Below are 23,390 nucleotides of genomic sequence, written 5' to 3'. Positions count from 1 at the left end.
GAGCTCTCAAAGTCCTTCCAGTTCTATAATGGTACATCTCCATCATTTATCTGCTTATCCACACAGAAAATGGCAAACTCCTACTGCATCTGGTGGCAGAATACAGCAAAATGGGTCTAAAGATTTCAGCCCTGCTGATAAACCACGTGGTGTCAGTATCATGTTACCTAATGGGAGTTTGTTTGTTTTCTCTTTAAATCTGGGAACTGCTTCCCCCACCCCCAAATGTTAAAAGAATAATATGAAGTTTGTAAATTCAAGAACTCTAAAGCTAGGAAATGTGGATTTCTCTCCAAAAGTTACTATATAGCAGACTTGATTTTTTCTAATTGATTTTCATTCCGAGCAAATATATTTGAGGTTTGTTTCCTTTTAATATGAACCTATCACCCAAGACATAACTACAGAGACTTTTTTCCTCCCAAAATTAGCATTATGACTTTATTTGATGATATGTTACACTCTGTAAATCCAATAGTCAAAATATAAACTAGGCATAATGCATTTTACAAGAAAAATATTTTACTGTTTCCTTTCCAATTTGCATAGGATGGGATAAGTGTGCTGGTTAAAAGATATACTGTACATAAACAAAACCATAATTCATAAAACCATACTGACCAGATTTAATAGCTTGGGAGTCAACTGCTTTTAAATGGACATAACCATACATAAAAAAACCAATCTTGGAGCAATAAATATGGCTGTCTTTCTATGAAGGCACAAGCCACCGAGCTCCTCTTTTCATGATGATGTAGACTTTTCTACTTCAAAGAAATTAAAGAGTAAAACAAGCCAGAACTGGTCTATCTAAACTTAATTATTTTTCTATTTGACAAAAGGCCAGAATATAGAGGGATTTTGATAGCTATTTCTGAATTCATTAATAGTAGCATTTGCTTTTCATACTGTCAGTATCATGGAGCTTCCAAACATAGAACTTCATCAACACTGAAAATCTTTGAATCTGTTTAAAAATGCAGAAATCCTGATCTGTCCAACTGTCTTGCACCAGACAATGTAGAAACAGATGCTTTGCTTCAGTAACAATCTCTCTGTTAATGTCAATTTTATACCTCTGGCTTAAAAGTCTTACAAAACTAAAATATAGTTGATCTAGGTTGTAATAAAAAAGAATATTAAATACCTTTGGTAAAAATAGATATATTTAACAGATTAGAAAAAAGCAAATAGTCATATTGTCAAAAGAGAGTATAAAAATGTACACAATAAAAACACAAACAAACAAGTCATAGGCCATAGTAAGTAAAGCCATTGTTCTTTTCATTGTTTGCCTCCTTAGCTCACGCATATCGTCCAGTCAGCTTTTCTAAAAGGCAGGAGCTTTAATAGATCATGTGGAAAAATCCAGTCTTTCCTACCATTATCAAATTAATTTTAATACAGAATAAGACGTTTATTTTAAACCAAGTTCATAAGACCAAGAACATTTTGATTTAGAGCAGGTGGGAGTGGCTGAGTACAGAAAGAGAGATTCCAGAGGTTGTCAATCATAGGCCAGGTGTACTGGAGATGTAGAAGTAAGGCAGCCAGCAGAGTCAAGTCTTCATGGTGTGAGTGCTGTAATATTTTATACTAATTTTTAAAATCCATGTAATTGTAATGATAATATATACCTTTAAAAATCCCTCACTGATGCCTTCCTCCCATCCTTTGACTGGGCCTCCAAGTAAGAGAGCTTTTAAACAACATATAATCCCAGATTGGTTTCTCCTCTCTTTAAATCCCGATGGAAGATCCCCAAAGCAAACAACTGAGATTATGGAAGGAGATAATGCACAAGCCCCATAAGGGAATCAGCCATGGATCGAAGATACTTTGAAAGAAAGACACAAACTTAGCCATTTATCCTTCGGTATTCCCTTTGCACACACAGTCACAGGCCTCATGGTGTTCCAGGGGTACATCTGTCAATGATTTATGCAATCCCTTTATTCCGCTCCTGGGCTTCAGCTGAAGAACCTGAAAGAGGACAATTGGAACTATGTTTTTAAGTAAATCATTAAACATCTTGCTCATGATCTACGGTATGCTGGTAGTAGTAAACTGGAAGACAGGGAAACCATAAAAGGAAATGGAATCATCTCCACAACTGAGTGTCTTCATTTATTCTGCTCATTAATATATATTACCTTTTTTGGCTTTAATTTAAGCCTTCCACAAACTTGATTAAGACACTAAGGTATGCTAGACAGGCATTTACTTCGGTCAAAGCAAATTTTACTGCAGTTGGGGTGGGGTGATTTTTTTAGTTAGTTTAAAACACTACACATATAGTTGACTTAATAATGAAATATTATCAGATGATTTTGGCAAAACAATGTTGATTTTAGCTATAGATATTCAATGATGCGAGGTTTATAAAAAGATTTTTCCATTCACAACCGTGGACCATTTTTTTAGGATGTTAACATACCTTGTAGCTTTTTCAAATGATAATTATAAGCCTTCCCCAATGCAGTTTAAAAGGTATACTGCTGTATATGTATCTAACAAGTCAGTTTATTTGATCTTAGATGGTCCATTGAGGAACTTGAAAACTTTATCAGTGCTCACAGAAGCTGTTTCCACATACACACACACACACCCCCCGCCACAGGAAGCTATTTCTGTGATAACATGAAAACCCAGATGTTGTAAATTGTTATAATCTGTAAATTACCCATTGCCACAATGTTACATAAGCCCAATTCCTCCCTCTTTAGAAAATTACCATTAGTCAAATATGTTTCTTTACAAATGTATCGTAACATTTTAACACACAAATTAGTGAGTTACTGAATACATACACCTGAAAGTTTTAAATACAGACAGAGATAGTAAACAGACATAATTAGGTCTGTATTTAATGCCAGATACTGGACAATCTTATATGATCTAGAGGTTCTTTGTTGTCAATTGTATTCTAAAAACTTATTTCTTTGGGCTTGGCATATTATCAACAAAACTGTAAAATGCTGAACTTCCAAACTGGCCCAGCTTCTTTTTAAGCTGAGCATGATCAGCAGTTTCAATTCACTTTTTTTTTCTTTTTAAATAGCACATCTCTTATTTTACCCAGCTTAGATAAATTCTCCAAATATAGAGTTCCTTGGTCTCCAATAGCTCCACAGGGCAAAATGCTTCTTGTCCACGAAAATAGCCTCTATTCAAAAATAAAATTTGGAATCTTTTACAACATAAATAGAACAGTTTTATTTTTCACAGAGGCCCCAAAAGAATATAGTAAGAAAGCAGAGCCTCTGTTCTTTTGTTTTTGTTTTTAACTTTTAGCACAAGAGAAAAGCTTCCTTCAAATGTGTCACTGTGCAGTGACATCAGCTTTATCCTATAGGCAGTGTTTTGGTCAGCATTCACATTTACAATAAAGATTGTTTCTTGAATGGATTTTCTCTGGTCTGAAATATAGAAACACAAAATGAGATACGTACCTCATGGTATTTTTTTGTGACTTTGGTTGGGATGCATTGGCACTCATTGCAAGTCTGGTGACAGCAAGCACAGTTTCCACTGCAACGTTTAACTAATAGACAGAGCGGCCAGAAGATGGTGTCAGTTCGCTTCAGCTCCTCCCTCAGCGACACAGAGAAATTGCGAGGAGTACAGCTGTAGAGTCGCACCTCCTCCTTTAGAAGGTTGAGATCCACCACTGAAGAGCAAAAACACCTTTCTGAGACTTGTCTTTCAAACCCATTCGTAAACAAAAACAAACTTCCCTAAGGAGTGCAAACCCAAGATCCCCAGAGCCACTGCAGACCAGATCCTCAATGGCATTTTAGTATCTAAATTCCCCTTGACTTTGATTGGAGTTCATTTAAGTGGGTGTGAGAACACTTTCAGGGATCTGGGTCTGAGAGCTTTGCCATTGCGGAACTTACACAGATTGTGCTTCAGCTCCTATGCTGTAAATAATGGCCATAGTGTGGTCGCACACGGGAGTCTTCCCCTCCTCAATCCCAGTGTAAATTCCTTCTTAAAACCCTATGCTGAGATCGGATTTAGCCTTTAAATTACACTGCAGTATTCTGAAGCGGTCTGTGAATTTTTATTCTATTTCATTATTAATTAAGGACTGGCAAATCCACTACAATTAAGCATCTTGCAAATCTTTTTTTATAGATTTTAAAATTTGTTCAGAGTGTGCATACATTGTCTTCATTATATTTTCAATGAATGCTTTTAACAATGGAGCATCAATAGGAAGGAAAAACAAAACCCATTTTTCTAGCTAAAGGAAATGTGTATTATGGCCTAGTCATGGAACTTCTGGAAACCTCTGCTCACATCTATGAATAGCTTACATACAATGTATCTGTATTTATGAGGGAGAGAGAGAGTTTCAAGAATTTTCTTTTAGTAGTATTACATTTTCCCCTTTGTAAACACCTATGCCAATGTGGCTTTTGGAAATGCTGAAATAAAAATCAAACTAGCACTGACATTTAAATATCAGAGGGGTAACTGTGTTAATCTGTATCTCCAAAACCAAGTAGCAGTCCTGTGGCATCTTATAGACTAACAGATATTTTGGAACATAAGCTTTCATGAGCAAAGATCCACTTCTTCAGATGCATGTAGTGGAGATTCCAAGAGGATCTTTGTCCATGAAAGCTTATGCTCCAAAATATCTATGGGTTCGTCTACACTAGGAACTAACTTCAAAGTTAACTTTGAAGTTAGGGACTACATCAAAGTAGCCAGCAGAGAGTCTACACACATTTTCCCTTACTTTGGAGCCCAACTTCAAAGTCCTTGCTCCATTCCCAAGAATGGAGTAGAGCCCTACTTCCAAGTTTAACTTCGAACTAGAGTGTGTAGTTGCTTACTTCAAAGTTGTAGTTTGAAGTAAGCAACTTCAAAGTTATTTTTGTAGTGTAGACACAGCCTATATGGTGTCACAGGATTTCTTGCTGATACAGACTAACATAGTTATCCCTCTAATACTTGTCACCATGCAAGGCACTGTATTTAGCACAGGAACAAATCTACATGAACACATCCCTACAGCCCCAACCAGGTTTATTCTATCTACTACCCAAGACCCATAAACCTGGAAATCCTGCACACCTCATCATCTCAGGCACTGACATTCTCACTACAGGACTTTCTGGATATGTGCACTCTCTACTCAGACCCTACACCACCAGCACTCCCAGCTTTCTTTGAGATACCACCGACTTCCTTAGGAAACTACAATTCATTGGTGACCTTCCTGAAAACACCATCCTGGCCACCATGGATGTAGAGGCCCTTTATACCAATATTCCACATGAAGATGGACTTCAAACTGTTAAGAATATTACCCCTGAGGAGGCCGAGGCACAACTGGTGGCAGAGCTTTGTGACTTTGTCCTCACACACAACTATTTCAGATTTGAGGACAATCTATACCTTTAAATCAGTGGCACCACTATGGGCACCCATATGGCCCCACAATATGCCAACATTTTTATAGTTGTCCTGGAACAACGCTTTCTCAGCTCTCATTCCCTAGCACCTCTCCTCTATTTGTGCTACATTGATGACATCATCATCATCTGGACCCATAGGAAGGAGGCTCTTGAAGAGTTCCACCATGATTTCAACAGTTTCCACCCCATGATCAACCCCAGCTTGGACCAGTCTACAAAAGAGATCCACTTGCTGGACACTACAGTGCAAATAAGTGATGATCACATAAACACCACCCTATACCAAAAACCCACAGACCAATATGCTTAACTACATGCCTCCAGCTTCCATACAGGACACACCACATGATCCACTGCCTACAGCCAAGCACTGAGGTACAACAGCATATGCTCCAATCCCTCAGCGATGAACACCTAGAAGACCTTTATCAAACTTTCCTGAAACTATCATATCCACCTAAGGAAGTTAAGAAACAGATTGAGAGAGCCAGACGTACTCACAAGCCATCTGCTACAAGACAGGCCCAACTAGGAAAATAACAGAACACCACTGGCCACCACATACAACCCCCAGCTAAAACCTCTCCAGCACATCATCAGTGATTTACAACCCATACTAGACAACAATCCATCACACTCACAGACCTTGGGAGGTAGTCCAGTCCCCTCCTACAGACAGCCTGCCAACCTTAAACAAATTCTCACCAGAAACTATAGACCACACAACAGTAACTCTAACTCAGGACCAATCCCTGCAACAAACCTTGGTGCTAACTCTGTCCACATGTCTACACCAGAACAACATCACAGGACCTAACCACATCAGCCACACCATCACCTGTTCATTCACCTGCACATCTACTAATATAATATATGCCATTATGTGCCAGCAATGCCCTCTGCCACATACATTGCCCATACTGGTCAGTCTCTATATAAAAGAATAAATGGACACAAAGCAGATATCAGGAATGATAACATATAAAAACCTATAGAACACTTAATTGTTCCTGGACACTCAGCAACAGATTTAAAGGTAGCCATCCCGCAACAAAAAAAACGTCAAAAACAGACTCCAAAGACAAACTTTAAATCAGCTTTGGTACCCAATGACTGGAAGACAGCTAATATAACGCCAATATTTAAAAAGGGCTCTAGAGGAGACCCTGGCAATTACAGACCGGTAAGTCTAATGTCAGTGCCGGGCAAATTAGTAGAAACAATAGTAAAGAATAAAATTGTTAGACACGTAGAAGAACATGATTTGTTGGGCAAAAGTCAGCATGGTTTCTGTAGAGGGAAGTCATGTCTTACTAATCTATTAGAGTTCTTTGAAGGGGTTAACAAACATGCAGACGGGGGGATCCAGTGGACATACTATACTTAGATTTCCAGAAAGCCTTTGACAAGGTCCCTCACCAAAGGCTCTTATGTAAACTAGGTGGTCATGGGATAGGAGGAAAGATCCTTTCATGGACTGGAAACTGGATAAAGGACAGGAAACAAAGGGTTGGAATAAATGGTAAATTTTCACAATGGAGGGGGGTAACTAGTGGTGTTCCCCAAGGGTCAGTCCTGGGACCAATCCTGTTCAACTTGTTCATCAATGATCTAGAGAAAGGGGTAAGCAGTGAGGTGGCAAAGTTTGCAGATGATACCAAGCTGTTCAGGATAGTCAAAACCAAAGCAGATTGTGAAGAACTTCAAAAAGATCTCAGCAAACAGTGATTGGGCAGCAAAATGGCAAATTAAATTTAATGTGGGTAAGGGTAAGGTAATGCACATTGGGAAAAATAACCCCAATTATACATACAATGTGATGGGGGCAAATTTAGATACAACAGATCAGGAAAGGGATCTTGGAATTATAGTGGGTAGCTCTCTAAAAACATCCACGCAGTGTGCAGCAGCAGTCCGTAAAGCAAATAAGATGTTAGGAATTATTAAAAAAGGGATAGAGAATAAGATGAAGAATATCTTACTTCCCCTGTATAAAACTATGGTACGCCCACATCTTGAGTACTGCGTGCAGATGTGGTCTCCTCACCTCAAAAACGATATACTGGCATTAGAAAAAGTTCAGAAAAGGGCAACTAAAATGATTAAGGGTTTGGAAAGGGTCCCATATGAGGAGAGGCTAGAGAGACTGGGAATTGTCAGTCTAGAAAAGAAAAAGAGGAGACTGAGGGGCGATACGATAGAGGTATATAAAATCATGAATGGTGTGGAGAAAGTGAATATTGAAAAGTTATTTACTCGTTCCCATAATATAAGAACTAGAGGACACCAAATGAAATTAATGGCTAGTAGGTTCAAAACTAATAAAAGAAAATTTTTCTTCACACAGCGCAGTCAACCTGTGGAACTTCTTGCCGGAGGCTGTGAAGGCCAGCACTCTAACAGAGTTTAAAATAGAGCTTGATAAATTTTTGGAGGTTAGGTCCATAAATGGCTATTAGCCAAGGGTAAAGCATGGTGCCCCTAGCCTTTAGTCAAAGGCTGGACACAGATGGCAGGAGACAAATCGCTTGATCATTGTCTTTGGTTCACCTCCTCTGGGGCACCTGGCACTGGCCACTGTTGGCAGACAGGATACTGGGCTGGATGGACCTTTGGTCTGACCCAGTATGGCTGTTCTTATGTTCTTAAACTGAAGTGCTACAATTCATTTGCACATTTGACACCATCAGTCAAGGACTGAACAGAGACTGGGAGTGGCTGGCCAACCAGAAAAGCAGTTTTAACTGCTGAAAATGGGCCACATCCTCCGTGATTGAATAGCCTGTGTCACCTCTGACCTTCCTCTTGACTGGGATTCCCTCCTTTTCATGCGCCTGTACAATTAGACCCTCCTGGAATCTCCACTCATGCATCTGATGACAAGGGTCTTTCCCACAAAAGCTTATGCTCCAAAATATCTGTTAGTCTATAAGGTGCCACAGGACTTCTTGTTTTTGACATTTAAAATATAACCCTTTTCTAAAGGATCTCTAACAGAAAATGGTGGTGGGAGGAGTGATCTCCTCACATCATCCCATTTATACTACAAGTAAATTCATATTAACATTAGGTAAACAACAAAGAAATACAGTAAACCCTCAATTTAACAGACCCTGATTTAACGGACTTCAGAAACAATGGGTGCTGTTTGCCAGTCCACCTGCCCAAATAAATGTCAATGACTCATCAGAGCTACTGGAACTGCTGGGACTGGAGGAGCCACCACCGCAGCTGGGGCTGCCAGGGCTGGAGGAGCACTGGGCCTATCACAGCAGGGTGGGTCCCCAGACTAGACAGCTGGTGGGCATCCTGCCAGCAAGAGCCCTGGGCAGAGTTATGCCTGCTCCAGGGGAAACTTAGTTTCCGCAGGATTGCCCAGCCTTGGGTGGGTGATGAGCAGCTTGTGGCAGGTGACCCCTGAAGCTCTGCTCTGTAAACAGTGCAGAGCGCCCTCTGTGGAGCTCTCTCTCCCAAGCTCACTGCTTTCCTCCTAGGTCTTGGACAGAGCTCTCCCTAGCGTGCCTCGCAAGCTGCCTCCAATCCTACAGATTTTGATGTAATGGAGTTTTGGCATTAATGAACACCCCTTCCCCCTATTAGTCTATTAAGTCAAGGGCTTGCTGTACTTTGCATTACATTCTAGTGGTTCAAACAGGGAGAAAGTCATTGAACAAATTACTTCCATTCCAATTTACAGCTTAATAATTGAAAATGAATAAGACAGAAGTATTTATATTATTGATCAAAGGTTACCTGATGCATTTGTTAAACACTGATCTGCATGTATTCTTAGTGGATCACAGTCTCTGGTTTCAAATGGACTAAATATAATTTTCCCATCACTTTGCTCATGGCCATATTAAGTGCTCTGGATCAAGTGAACTTTTTCACTATATGCCCATATGAGATGGCATAACACTTTGTTTTTCCTTTTCGCATATGTGAACACTGTGTACTAAAGTGCAACTATGAACTGGTTGGGCCAACTGAGGGATAAACTAGATACTAAGCTGACTGACAACAAAAGGGAAAAATGAACACAGGGAGAACTGTTTGCCTTATTGTTCCAATTTTAGTTTCTGCCCATATATGAAGTAACCCTTTGTCCACTTTAAAAGAGTCATTTCAGTTCTAAAATGTCCATTGGGAATTGTCTATGTTCACAGCCACTATATTAAAAATCAAATAAAGCTGCTACCAGTACTACAATAGTGTCTACAATGATGTAGCTTCTACACACACACACAGACAGTCACAGATCCTGCAGTAACAAGCCTGAAATCTAAAGCACATCCACATCCTTTCTATACTGGGGGGGCCCAAAACCGGACCAAATACACCAGAAGTTGCCTCACCAGTGCTGAATAAAGGGGAACAACCTCTCTAGATCTGCTCGAAATGCTCTTCCTAATGCACCCCAGCCTACTCGTAAGCCAAAGCAGGGGTATTAAATGAAACTCCTTGTAAAGTTAAATTCTCTTAACCCGAATGGGCATATCTCATACCTCAAGATAGGCCAACATGGGTTTCGAGAATTTGACTTTACGAGAAGTTTTATTTAATACCCCTACTTTGGCTCACGAGGCATTTCTTCGCATTTATGAGGACGGATTTGGATTTTGTGCGCCTCGCGAGCAGCTGAGCGCTGCGAGAGGAGAGCACCATGCAGTCATCGTCACAGTTGTATAGTTGGCACGTGTTGCGTTAAGTTCTCCTCTGAGTACTCGTGGCTTGCTAGTTTATAGCAGAGATAATCTCGTGCATCATGCCCCCTAAAATGAAGAAAGTGTTAAAAAAAAAACTAAGTAAGGAGCTAGAAAAGCTAAAAAAGACAGAAAAGCCATACCTTTAAGTGTAAAATTGGATGTGAATAAAGCGTATCAGTAAAAGACACCATAACAAAGACGTGATGCAAGCACTCCATTTATCTTCGTCTACTGTGCATACTATCTACGTGTAAAAGGAAAAAAATATTGAAAACTTCTGAGACTGCTGTTGGTGGCGCAAGTTTAACAACGTTGTCTTTGAGTAGGCACCCTGTTACGGAGAAACTTGAGAAACTTTTGTCACAATGGATAGAGGAGTCGACAAAATGCCACATGACTCTTAGTTTTCTTCTTATAAGAAAAAAGGCGCTATCGTTATTTGAGAGATTGAAGGCAGAGGCAATTGAGGAGGGTGATGAGACAGCCAAGGATCTGAAGTTAAAAGGCAGTCATGGATGGTTCGATTGCTTCAGGAAGAGGGGACTCTTGCATCACCTCAAGGTCACAGGAGAGGCAGCATCCACCAATCTTGCAGCAGCCAGTGCTTCTCCTGAAGAGCTGAAGAAAAGTATCCAAGAAGGCAGCTACACTAACAAGCAGATTTTCAATATGAACGAGACTGTCTTGTTTTGGGAGCAAAAGATATCTTGTACCTACCTCTCCAAAGATGAAAAGCAAGCCAAAGGACATAAAGCCTCTAAAGACAGGTTAACTTTGTTGCTTTGGCAATGGTGAGGGTGACATAAAGCTCAAACCTTTGCTCGTGTACCATTCAGAAAATCCACAGGCTTTTAAAGATAGCAATAAGATAAGCCTTCCAGTGATCTGGCATTCAAATAGAAGTGCATGGATGACCCAACAAGGGTTTCTAGACCACATGCAGAGTTACTTTTGTTGTTTCGTTGAAAAATATTGCAAAGAAAATGTGCAAAATTACGTGGTGACCCATAAGTGAACAGCCACACTTGGGCATGTTAGGGTGAATTGCATGGGCACTTGAACAATGCGGTGAGGTACGTGGGGTGGAGGGAGGGTCCAGAGACCCTTTTAAATTGTGATAGGGAAATATGTCTTAGCACAAAAGGCTAAACCACAAACTCCAGACCAAGAACTGAGGAACCAAGTGAATTGGGGAAGTCTAACCCAGTTAGCAATGGAATTTACTGAATTGCTTGCAGACTGCACTGTCTGCAGCCACCCCCCACCCCCGGTCTAAAATTGACAAACAGGAAAACCCTATAAAGAAAAGAGCCATGGCCTCTGACCTAGCAGCCCAGAGGTGCCAGCTGCATACCTTAAAAGGAAAAAAGAAGTATGGGATGCATGGTTGTGTAAAATGGGGAGGGGGCTGAGAGGGGCTGCAGGTGAAGAGAAGCAGAAGCAACCAGGATGTGATGTGTCAGGCCTCGGGTGGAGCCAGCAAACAGCAGATCATAAAAGGGGGCAACAAAGTAAGGAGGAGGAGGAACTCCCGAATCCTGGAGAGACTGGATGCTGTCTGCGACAAGGACTGATCACCCTTCGCTGCTCCTCCCATCTGTTCATGAGTTAAATAGAATAGTGTGTGAAAACCTATTGGTACCACGAAGAAATTTGTAACAGTATACCTTAGATAGCCAGATGCAGCATTTTATTGTTTTGTTCCTGTCCTGCTCAGCTACGTAAGTAAAAGTTAGCAGTTGCATTTTATCTCTGGCTTTTCTTTTGATACCCTGCCATAGCTATGTGTATTGCTGTGTGTTATGTCTTTAGTTTTATGAGTCTGTAAGGGTCACGTATAAGGCTGAGGCAAAGACGCCCCAGAACCCCCAAGACGGCTTTGACCCAATGACCAGGAAGTCCTGAAAGCAAGCTGCCTCAGCTGGGAAGCGTGGTCTGCTGAACTTTCATGTTCTACAGAACAGAGTGTTGTTTGTGTCTGTATGTCACTTTCTCCTGTTAATCCTTAAGTCCTATCCCCTGAAACTCAAAACTCACACTTCTTGGGGATAGATAACAGCTCTTAGAAATCGGGATAGATAACAGCCAATGAATTCCACCAACCCGTGGGCTATTTGAGCGAAATACTGGGAGTTAGAAAAACCCCAGGGGGTGTTTGTTTTCCTTTTGGGTGTAATCCTATTCCTCCTGTTAGTAGTGTGGTGTAAGCCACAGCTATAACTATGTCAGTTTCGTAATAAATAGCACAATTACTCTCAGTGGAGCGGGCCATCACTGAGAAGCAGCCCTCCCTTTTCCCCAGTTCAACACTTCACCCACCTCTCACCCCCACCCTTATTTAGGACATGGAGCACAGCATATTTGCTCCTCAGAACATAGCTTAGACAACAAAACACTTTTAATCATCAACAATGCTCCAGGCCATCCAGCAACGGTTGCTGATTATAGTAGCAATGTTCAGGTTGTATTTTTGCCTCTGAACACAACATCTTTGCTACAGCCAATGGACCAAGGTGCCATTGCTACATTTAAGGCTTACTACATGCAGCTTGTGATGAAGTATCTCGTCGATGGTTTGGACAAGAGTGAGAAGGTGACAGTCAGGAATTATGGAAAAATTACAACATAAAAATGGCCACTGAAAATATAGCAACTGCTTGGGACAAAGTGACAGTGAACACTACGAATGCTGTTTGGAAAAAAAACTTCTTCCTGAGGCCGTGCATGACTTTCAAGATTTTGAAACAGTGAAGAAGACAATCTGTGATGACATCGTACAGCTGGCAGCAAAAACAGGTTTTGATGAGGTTGACAGTGAAGATGAGTAAGAGGTGTTGGAATCTCACTCTGAAGACCTGACAGATGACGAGCTAATTCAACGACAAGAAGAGTGTTTGAAGGAGGAGGCTGAACATTTGAAAGAAGAGAAATTCGACAAAGAGGAAGAACCAGCAAAAGAATTTGGCACGAAACAGTTACGTAATTTGGTCCCCATTATCGATAGTGCTTGTGCTTTGGTGGATGAAAATGATAGCAAATTTGAAAGAGCTTGGAAAGCTAAAGTTCTCACCAGAGAATTATTGAACGTTACAAACAACTGTATGATAGAAAGGTGCGAGAAGCCAAGCAGACAAGTATTTTATCGGTTTTTTCGTCCAGCCACCCCTGCTACTGCTGCTGCCGCTGCTACTTCTGCTGTTTCTGAGCCTCAACCTTCAACCTCTGGCATCTCTCATCCTCCCATTGCAATGGAAGAGGAAGATGAAGATGACGTCGACGATACAGCAATTATGGAGTGCGAAGAACTCAGCTACTCTTCATCCTCCTCACCTTTGCCTTCGTTTTCTACTCCATCCTCACCGATGCCACCATCACCAACCAACGAACAACAGTGACTCTCCTTGCAGTCTCCCTTACCACATCTTCTCGCCTTTCTGCACGATGTCACCTTGTTCTCTGAGTGTGATATCGTTTGCATTGTATTCATTGATTTCTGTTGTCTTTACTGTTCTGTTTGGTTTTTTTTTTTTTTTTTGCATTAAAGGTTGAATTACATAACATTGAGTATCATATGTATGTTTTGTTTGTGAGGTTCATCTTAAGTGTATGGTGCGTAATAGCTATGAAAGAACTTAACAAGAGAAGGTAAACAGCCATATTATAGATTAATTAATGAAGGAAAATGCCTTGTTAGGTTGTGTTATGATAACTAATTTTAACTATTGAAGTAATTGTGTCCATTTTAATGAGATTTGGTGTTGTTTTAGCATAAATGGGTGTCAATTTGGGGGCTCAGGAATGCATAAACATTTTCCCATAGAAATTAACGGTAATTATGTCTTTGACTTACAAGAATTCGCCCTATGAGGGGTTTTTCAGTAACGAATTACACTCATAAGCCGGGGGAAGACTGTATGCTGTTAGCCTTCTTGGCTACAAGGGGACACTCTTTACTCATATCCAGCCTTTCATCCACCATAATCCCTATGCCCCTTTCCACTGTACTGCTGCTTAGCCAGTCAGTTCACAGCCTATAACAATGCTTGGGATTCTTTCATCCCAAGTGCAGGACTCAACACTTCTTGTTGAACTGCATCAGATTTCTTTTGGCCCAGTCCTCCAATTTATTCAGGTCACTCTGGATCCTCTCTCTACCCTCCAATGTATCTACCTCTCCCCCTAGCTTGGTATCATCTGCAAACTTGCTGAGGGTGCAATCCAGTCCCTCAGCCAGGTCATTAATAAAGATCTTGAACAACACTGGCCCCAGAACCATGCCTTGGGGCACTCCACTTGAAACTGACAACCATCCAAAGATTGAGCCATTAGCCACTATCCTTTTGGACCAGCCATCAAGCCAGCTTTCTATCCATTTTATAGTCCATATGTCCAATCCATACTTCCTTAACCTGTACTCATGGCTAAGATGAAAGGCTAACAAATTATGTTTGCATTGGTTAATAACACGATAAAGTATAACAAAGATTGTTTGCCATGGCATAGCAATAATGATGCAGAGAAATGCAGTATACTTGTTCCTTTTGGTCATCAGCCTTTAGGTACTAAGCAGAATGAAGAGGGTTATTTCTTGTTTTTGTTTTTAACTCTGCTGCAGGACTTTCAAAACACAATACGTTTGTTATCACTAGCCGCTCATCCCAGAGGTGGCATTCAAGAAAGTAGTATTGCCTCATAAATGTAATTTATGGATTGGAAAATTTGTTTTTGCCTTGCAATAACTGCCCTTTCATATATGGAGTGTTCTACCACTACACCTAACTTTAGTAGGAATTAATCACCCAGAGAGGGAATTAAAAAAAAGGAAAATAAAGGTTTAAAGAGGAAGATAGGAATGCTGGCACTCGATAACCTCTCCTTCAGCAATATCAGTCCTAATATTGCTGAGAGAGAAACACTTCATGCACTCAATACTCAAGGATTCAATGTGCTTGACAAAGGTGTATATAGAGTTTCATGTGACCACTGAGCAATGCCTGTTCAAGGAGATCTTCCCACCTCATCCCCAAGAAGTGGTTACTGCTCTACAGTAATGGTCTAGAGTTGAGGAGGGTATATGAACAGTACATCTTTGATTAGTAACAGAGAGATAGCCATGCTAGTCTACATACTATCAAAACAAAAAAGCAGTCCAGTAGCACTTTAAAGACTAACAAAATAACTTATTAGGTGATGAGTTTTTGTGGGACAGACCCACTTCTTCTTGATCTGAAGAAGTGGGTCTGTCCCACGAAAGCTCATCTCCGAATAAATTGTTTTGTTAGTCTTTAAAGTGTTACTGGACTGCTTTTTTGTTTTGATACTACATCTTTGGTCTGGGTGTTTGCTGCAGAACCTGGGTGTCTGGTGGCTAATGCTACAAGCAAACAGGTCAGGGATGGTATCTATATGCGGCCTGCAATCCATGAAAATTCCACTTTGAAGAGGGACCTCAAAGAATAATGGAAACATCTGGGGTCTGTTAAGAGTAGTCATCATGGATGTCCAGATGGGTTAAGCTATAGAGGGTTTTCAGAAGCCCATTTTCAGTAGGGATTGCCTCTTAGTTCTTACTTTTGATGGTTCAAATAATACTTGAAAGTGGTGATGTATGACCTGATAAGGATGTGTTGCAGGCTGTGGCAGTGGAAGGAAGTGTAGTTACATGTTCCATAAGTACAAGATATATCTGTGACGAAGTTGCTTCACTTACCGCCCACTTCAAGGCAGGATTCCAGTGTAAGTTAAAGACAGGAATTATCATTGTTGATCCTTAGCATATGAAAGTTTGGAGACAGGTTCCTCAAGGTCTATCATGTCTTTCAATGCTGGTGAATGATTTGTCTCTTAGCAGCAATAATAGTAACAGAGAGGAAGCCGTGCTACTCTATACGCTATCAAAACAAAAAGCAGTCAAGACGAGCCTGCATACTTGGCTTAATCTAATTCTTGACCTCCCCCCCGACCCCTCCACTCTCTGATTTGCTCACCTTGATTATCTTTTTCTGATTTGTCCTCCTTGCTTAATGTTTTTGGTTCTCTGTGCCTTAAATATTGAGTCTGGTCTGGTCTGGCTATGGTCTGAAGAAGTGGGTCTGTCCCACGAAAGCTCACCTAAGACTACTTTGCTAGTCTTTAAAGTGCTTCTTGACTGCTTTTTGTTTTGACAGCAATGATAGGTGACTGCCGTTTTAAAGTACATCTTAATCGCCAGATTAGTAGATCAAAAACTCTTAACTCAGGCATCTTTAAGAGCTCTGTCATGGCCCATATACTTCTTAATGCACACAACTGTGATAGTCAAGAAAATTCATCTATGCAGGTGATATTGCCCTACCTTTTCAGCATGAAGGCTCCATGCTATCAGCTGCATGCTAACTTGAGATTTTAGCATTATAGCTAATTATTTCCAATCCTGGAAACACAGGCATAAATAAAAACCCTTGTATGGTAACAGTTTTCCATTTGAACAATAGAATGGCTAATTCTAAACTTGACATGCAATTCTATGGTAAGAGCAACAACCACTAACCTAATCCAAAGTATCTTGGTGTTACAGTGAACTGAAGTTTGATCTCTCAACAACACTTCGAGAATCTCCGCAATAAGGTCTCACGTCACACATCAAAAAAAACTGGCAAAAACTTCATGGCTTCAGTCCAAAGATATTACAAACTGAACAATTGTCTTGGTATATGCTGAAGTTGCACATGGTGCGGCAATGTGGTCCCATAGCAGTCACCCTAAACTCCATGACACTTAATAATGCTCTATGCATAATCCTTGACACACAAACCTACTCCAGTTGGCTGGGTCCCAATCCTATCACACATCCAGCCTCCACCAATTAGGAGAGCCACTCAGGTGTCACACTTTCTCAACTGTGTCAATGCGCATACAAGCATTCCACCAAACCATGACCTGCACAACCCGCCAAAGATGAGATTAAAATCCTAGAACCCTCTACAGAAACATATCAAGATCCTTGTACCCAGCTTTGATATGGAGGCTCAGTGGACCATCACATGGAGACTACTCAAAATGAACAGCCTGTCGTTGATCCCACTGAAGAATTGGGTTTTGATTTCTCAGAAAGACTAGTGCAGATTAAATCATATGAGGACATCTCAGGGGAAATGTGGACAAACCCACTTTAAATGGAACAAATTTGTCAAACACTCATACATGACTGTGGTCAACAGGCATGAATAATAAAGTACATTATATCTTAATATCCCATTCATTCTTTTGAAGGACATTCACCAGTTATCTGTTGCAGCAATGTGCTGGCATATAGATTTGTAGTTCATGTGCTCTCCCCAAACCATTTGGAATAAGACAAAGATGATGGCGATGAGGAAGAAGAATACAATGTTGAATCTGCACTCTAAATTTGATCACCGTCTCTGATAAAACCTGAGAAAGTTGTAATCCTAATTCCTCCACAAGAAATATGACAAAGGGAATTTAGTAAAACATGAAAGGAAAGTTAGTGGTGATATGGTTCAGTTTAGAAATAACTAAGTATAAAATTCTAAATGGAATCACAGCAGTCGACCCTAGAATTCCTTAACAGTGGGTATTTGCTAGCTTTTTTCAGTATGTAGACAATCCAATGGCTCAGTTGTACAGGGAAAGTGACATTCTCCAAGATTCATAGACAGTTGCCACTTTCAGAAATGAGGTCTTTGCATGTGAATGCTCCAACGGACAGCCGGGGTTAACAGGTCAAAATAATTTCAGGAAACATCCAGAACACTCATCAAATTTCTATAGATACTTCTGGCATTCATCCCGATTATGAACAGGGCCAAATATTCCCTGATCATGTGAAGAATCTAAGTCACCTGAGTACAGAGTATTGCAGATCAGGAAAGTCTTTCTTTCTATGAGAGAAGCTCAAGACTTGAGTCTGCTGTCCAGGTCTTCCTGGAGGGCTACATCTTTCCAATGCAGTCTTACATTACACTTAGGACATAGTCTTGTGGCTGATTCTATTTCAGAGCTTTCCAAAAATTCCTCCTGTGTGTTTTGTCCATGTACTGATATCCAAAATGATGCAGTGAACTATTCAGTCAAATATACTAAAGTTTTGCCTTTTCTTTTATGCAGTAGGCTGGGTATTTCTTTCCATTCTATTCGTTTTTCCCCCCAAAAAATGCTGAGTATGCAAGATAGCCCACTGAAGTTACTGATATGAAGTCAGCCTGCCTCTTAAGTGAGGTCTACACTAGACCCTAAAATTGATTGCAGATACACAATTCCACCGACAGACAATTGCATAGCTGGAATCGACTTATCTGCAATTGACTCATTGATGGAGGTCAATGGAAGAGTTTCCCTTTCCCTTGAGAGACTGAGGAGTACTGGGGCTGACTATTGACCCCTGATAGTTCAATTCTGAGGATCCCCCAGGCATGCAAAATTGAACCCTGGAAGATTAACCTTGATTGGGTCAATCTTCTGGAGAGTGAAGACATATGTTTAGGGTGGAGGAAAAAAAATCCTAGCAAAAACAGAAGGGAACCAGGAATAGGAGATCTTTTTTAAAAAGGATGCAAGGGGTATCAAGGAGTGGAATGGTTTGAACCTTTTTGATCTATGGTCCAAAAGTCCCCGGTCCAGAGTCACTTTACACAGGTCAGGGAGGAGGACAAACAGAGTGCTGCATTTAAGTGGTAAGTGGGGAATAGGGTGCCAATTGTGCAAGGAAATCTCCCAATCCTGCCAGTGGCTTTCTACCAATATTGAAGTACCCTGTAAGTCATAGGGACATTAGACTTGTAGTAAGGGCTGAAGAGCAGAATATGGACTTTCTGATGAGTTTCTTTGGCTTGCTTTTCTTCTCCCCTCTAAAGATCTTCTAAGATGGGGGCTTGAACCAGACATCACACACTTCTCTTAGGAAGGCCAGAAACAAGTTAGGTGTGAGGAGGTGAGCTGCAGGGAGTTCAAGAAGGGAGAACGTTGGAGCGCATGCACACACAAAACCTCACTGTGACTGAGCAACAGTAGAGTTACATGCCTATTTGCCTGTTGCTGTCATATCATGAGGAAATGGGGTTTGTTCAAAATGGAAATGAAATGAACCATTATTTTTGAAACAAACTGAAAGTATGTTTGAACAAAACCCTAGATTCATACACCCGAATGCTGGACAAGTTCACAAGTGGAACACAACCCAACATTTTCAATTGAGTATATTTTAGTGTGTTTTATTGTAACTACAGAACTTCTGAGGTGTTGAAAAACTAATGACCAGCGTCATATCTAGCAAAATATAGTAGGAGTATAACTACTATATCCTTGCCATATCTTATTTCTTGTGCAATGCACTTGCATTAAAAGGTCTGTGTCAAATTTGTCTTGTGCTTACAAAATCATTTTTGTGTGAATGAAGCTCTTATTTTTTCAAGGAGTACCTGTATGTCCACAATGTATTTCAACATGCTGTGGGCACAAAACTAGATGGGAAAATGGATATACTCCCTTAAAATATTTACTTAACCATAATGAAAGGTAATATGAATTTCCCAAGTGAACTATTTTACAACACCCTGTTATAATGTGAAAATTTAAACACACTTTCAACTAAGATTTCACTCATTTATTATGGTTGACAACAGTCAAAAGATCTTTTTCAATACGAACTCAGAAAAATGCAGGTTTTTGCAGAAGCAACGTTAGAAAGAAAGAACAAAAGAAAAAAAGAGATTTCAAAATAATATATCTTCGTGAGTTTATACAACTTAAATATACTAATTTCACATCAGTCTGAAATTAATTGCTTTTTATAATTGAGACTATACCTTTATAACAGATCTTCAGAGATTTGAACTCAAAGACTCTTTTCCCCCACAAATCATTTTCCCAGCTAGTTCCTACTCTAAGTAATGGGAGGGGGGCAGACTTTCTCCTGCAGGAAAGTGTCGTTGTGTGTGTGTGAATGTGTATGTGCATGAGGGAACTGGTTATGACTCCCAGGCTCCCCAATACTTAGAGACACTCCCAGTGGCATACAACACTTAATGGCTCCTACAACTGTAAAGGATTGGCATAACACGGCTCTGCCATGGCTCTTCTCAGGCACACATGGTTTGGCAGCAGCACAGACATATGAACAGGATGTTTCCAAACACCAGTGGAATTCTCTACTTTTTGCATCATTCACGTAGCATAACAGAGCTGTAAATATGATGCAGAATGTGGCTCAATGATTACTCATTGGCTACATCTACACGATAAGCCTCTGTCGAAAGAAGTCACTGTCAGAAGGGATTTCCTGGCAAAACTTCTGTTGACGGATCGTGTCTACACATAAAAGCAGATTGAAAAAGCAAACTGTTCTATTGACAGAGAGCAGCCAGACTGCATGGCCCTCTCTCGATGGAATGGTTTACTGGAATCTCTGCAAACAGGGCTGCCTGTTGAACCAGAAGCCCTGTCTCTCGTCAAAAGGGCCTCAAAGCATCTACATGACTGTTTTGTTGACAAGAAACTGTCAAGAAAGGCATTACGCCTGAATTCGGAGAGGTTTAATGCTGCCAGTGGATGTGCCAAATTTTGTCGACAAAGCACATTTTGCTTGTAAATGCTCCACAAGTTTTTCTGACAAAAGCCCAGTTTTCCCAGAAAAACCCTTCTGTGTAGATGTAGCCATTGACTTCAGTGGGAGTAAGATGGGACCGCTTTCTTTTTCATTTCAATGCACTCTTTCGTTTTTAATGCATAATATTCAAAATGAATTTAGTTTTTAGACATGAAAATATTTTGGAATACAGAAGCAAATTTTGCATTTATCTATCTGGGATGATTCCATTGACTTATCCATGTAGAGCTGACATACTTTGGTTATTACTGAGATCACAGTTTGGTCCTAAATTCTGGACATAAATATGGCCTTAATTAAAATGAGTAAAACAAAAAGGAAATTGGCATAATTATAGCTTGAAGGGTACAATGTAGCTTCAATTAACTGATTAACATTTTTAGGCCTGATAATTTTCTATGATTCTTCTTAAAATAGCTTTCTAATGGACTACAGCATGCTATTAAAAACAATAATAAAAATAAAAACAAGGAAGATGTTCATATTCTCTAACTATTCAAAGCATCTAACAGTTAATACTGTGTCATCTTAATGGGACACATTTTCTGCCCCAGGCTATAACATTACACACTCTGTAATGCAGTATGAGGGTGGTCCTTTTAAGATGAATGTGCAATACTCTGATATGTTTATTCAAAGGAAAATCTATTTCATTGTGTAATTAGATGTCTTTAAAAGATTTATGCTGCTAGTTTCTTGGGAAGCTCACTGTCTCGTAGGGAGCTGATTTTGTCTATACAGATGTTATCCAACACCTGCATTTTTGTTTATGTAAGGTTCCACAAATATACATTGCTCTTCTTTCACTTCTAGCTCACATGATAATGTAGCAACAAATGATGAAACTCTTTAATTAGGAAAGTGTTAAATGAATATTTATAAAGATGTGCTTCAGAACTGAAAGCTTCTAAAGACAAACTGCCTCCTGTCCAAGTCCTGATTTACTTATATGTAAAGTGCAGCAATAAAAGGTGAGATTATTAGGCTCTGATCCAGGGATTAGCTGTCAAAAACTAAAGCTGAGTTATAGAAAGGGTTCACCTTCTCTCCATTGTTGAACAAATGGTAATCTATTTTATATTTGCTGATACAGGCACTATTCGCTGGTATTTCCTTTAGGCTCGAGTATCTTCATTTTCATGCTATGTGACAGGGAGGGAAGAGTATGTCATCTGTATGTTATCAACTTGGAATCCATAAATATGAAATAGTGGCAGTATCTGCAGGGGAATTGATTGAAAATGCATAAATGAAAGGCTGCATCTACATTAAAGTGATCTTCCAAAAGAAAATCTTCCAGAAGAGCTCTTCCAGAAAACCAATTGCAACTGTACACCAAAAGTTGATCTATATCTTCTGATCCACTCTTTAGAAAGAGCATGGCCACATTGCCCCATCCACTAGAATTAATGGGCCAGGAAGCACCAGGGACAGGGTCACACGTCCAGAAAGCCCTTCTGGGAATGCTGTCCATGTGCTCCCTTAAAGGGACCTTCCCAAACACCCACTTCTTGCACACGTTGCTGAGGCCTGCAGAAGTGTTCAGTGAACCTGAGCCTGTGCTTAGTTCTGACCTTTGCTTCTGAGAGCCATGGACCCACAGCAGCCACAGAACTGCCTGCATGCCCTGACTTGGCTGCTGGCCCCACTGCCCTCCACCTATTCCAGTGGCTGAGCCCTGTCTTTGGGGCCCCAAACCTGCCACAGACCTGGCTGTGCCCAACCCCCAGGTCTGACAGTGTCTCTGGAGCTACCCCACCAGCTCCGACTGATGTCACCCGGTGGTCCTGGCTCAGTGGGATGATGCACACTGGCTGCAGAACTTTCACATTAAGACAGACACCTTCACAGAGTTCTGCAGATGGCTTGCCCCCTGCCCTGTGATGCCAGGATACCCAGATTCAGCCTGTGCTGACCCTAGAGAAGTGTGCTGCCATCACCATATGGAAGCTGGCCACCCTGGACAGCTATTGCTCTGTGGAGCAGCAATTTAGGCAAGTCCACCATGAGGGCCGTTGTCCTCAAGGCAAGGCACATGGCACTCGATGGCCTGACACGGGGAGGGGGGTGCTGGGCAAGCGGGACCCTTGGGGCCTGGGGCTGTAGGCATGAGAGGGTGGGGCAAGGGGGACGGGGAGGGTTGACCCCAGGGGACCATGACACCCCACCCTTACACAGGCCCCCTGCCAGAGGGGTAGCGTCCTGGGGGGAGTAGGAGGCAGATGGGGGAGGAGGGGTCCAGCAGGGGGCTGAAGCACCCCTTCAACCACTCAGAAGTGTGTTCAATCTCTGTTCCCTGGAGACCTGGATGCAGCCATCACAGGCTTCACTGCCTTGGTTTCCTTCACTGCTTTGGCATGACCAATGGCACCCACATCACCATCTGAGCCCCAGACCATAGCACCAGATGCTATGTGAAGCACAAGGGCTACCATTCTGTGGTGCTGCAAGCCCTGGTAGACCATAGGGGCTGGTTCATGGACATCTATGTGGGCTGGTTGGGCAGGGCATGCATGTCTTTGGCAATTCCAGCCTCTGCCGGAGGATGGAAAGGGGGACCTACATCCCTCAGCAGGAGCTTGCACGAGAGGATGTCACCATGCCCCTGTAGCCATGACTCATGCAACAACCCTGCAGCCATGGCTC

The 23,390-nt window shown here is 41.1% G+C and overlaps 1 protein-coding gene across 1 annotated transcript in view; it reads right to left on the bottom strand.

Moving 5' to 3' along the window:
* Positions 1–421: 421 nt before the first annotated feature.
* PDGFC (platelet derived growth factor C) overlaps positions 422–23,390 on the bottom strand; it is a 239,377-nt gene continuing 216,408 nt past the window's right edge. The window contains exons 5-6 of the mRNA XM_074993135.1: positions 3,453–3,670; positions 422–1,983 (exon numbers count right to left, since the gene is read on the bottom strand). Of these exons, the coding sequence (XP_074849236.1) occupies positions 1,867–1,983; positions 3,453–3,670 (335 nt within the window). The 3' untranslated portion in view covers positions 422–1,866. The remainder of the gene's footprint in view (positions 1,984–3,452; positions 3,671–23,390) is intronic.

The sequence above is a fragment of the Carettochelys insculpta genome, chromosome 4, assembly GCF_033958435.1.
Source record: "Carettochelys insculpta isolate YL-2023 chromosome 4, ASM3395843v1, whole genome shotgun sequence".
NCBI classification, from domain to species: Eukaryota; Metazoa; Chordata; order Testudines; family Carettochelyidae; genus Carettochelys; species Carettochelys insculpta.
Note: the sequence above shows the minus strand (reverse complement) of the source record. Positions and strands in the feature narration are given on the sequence as shown.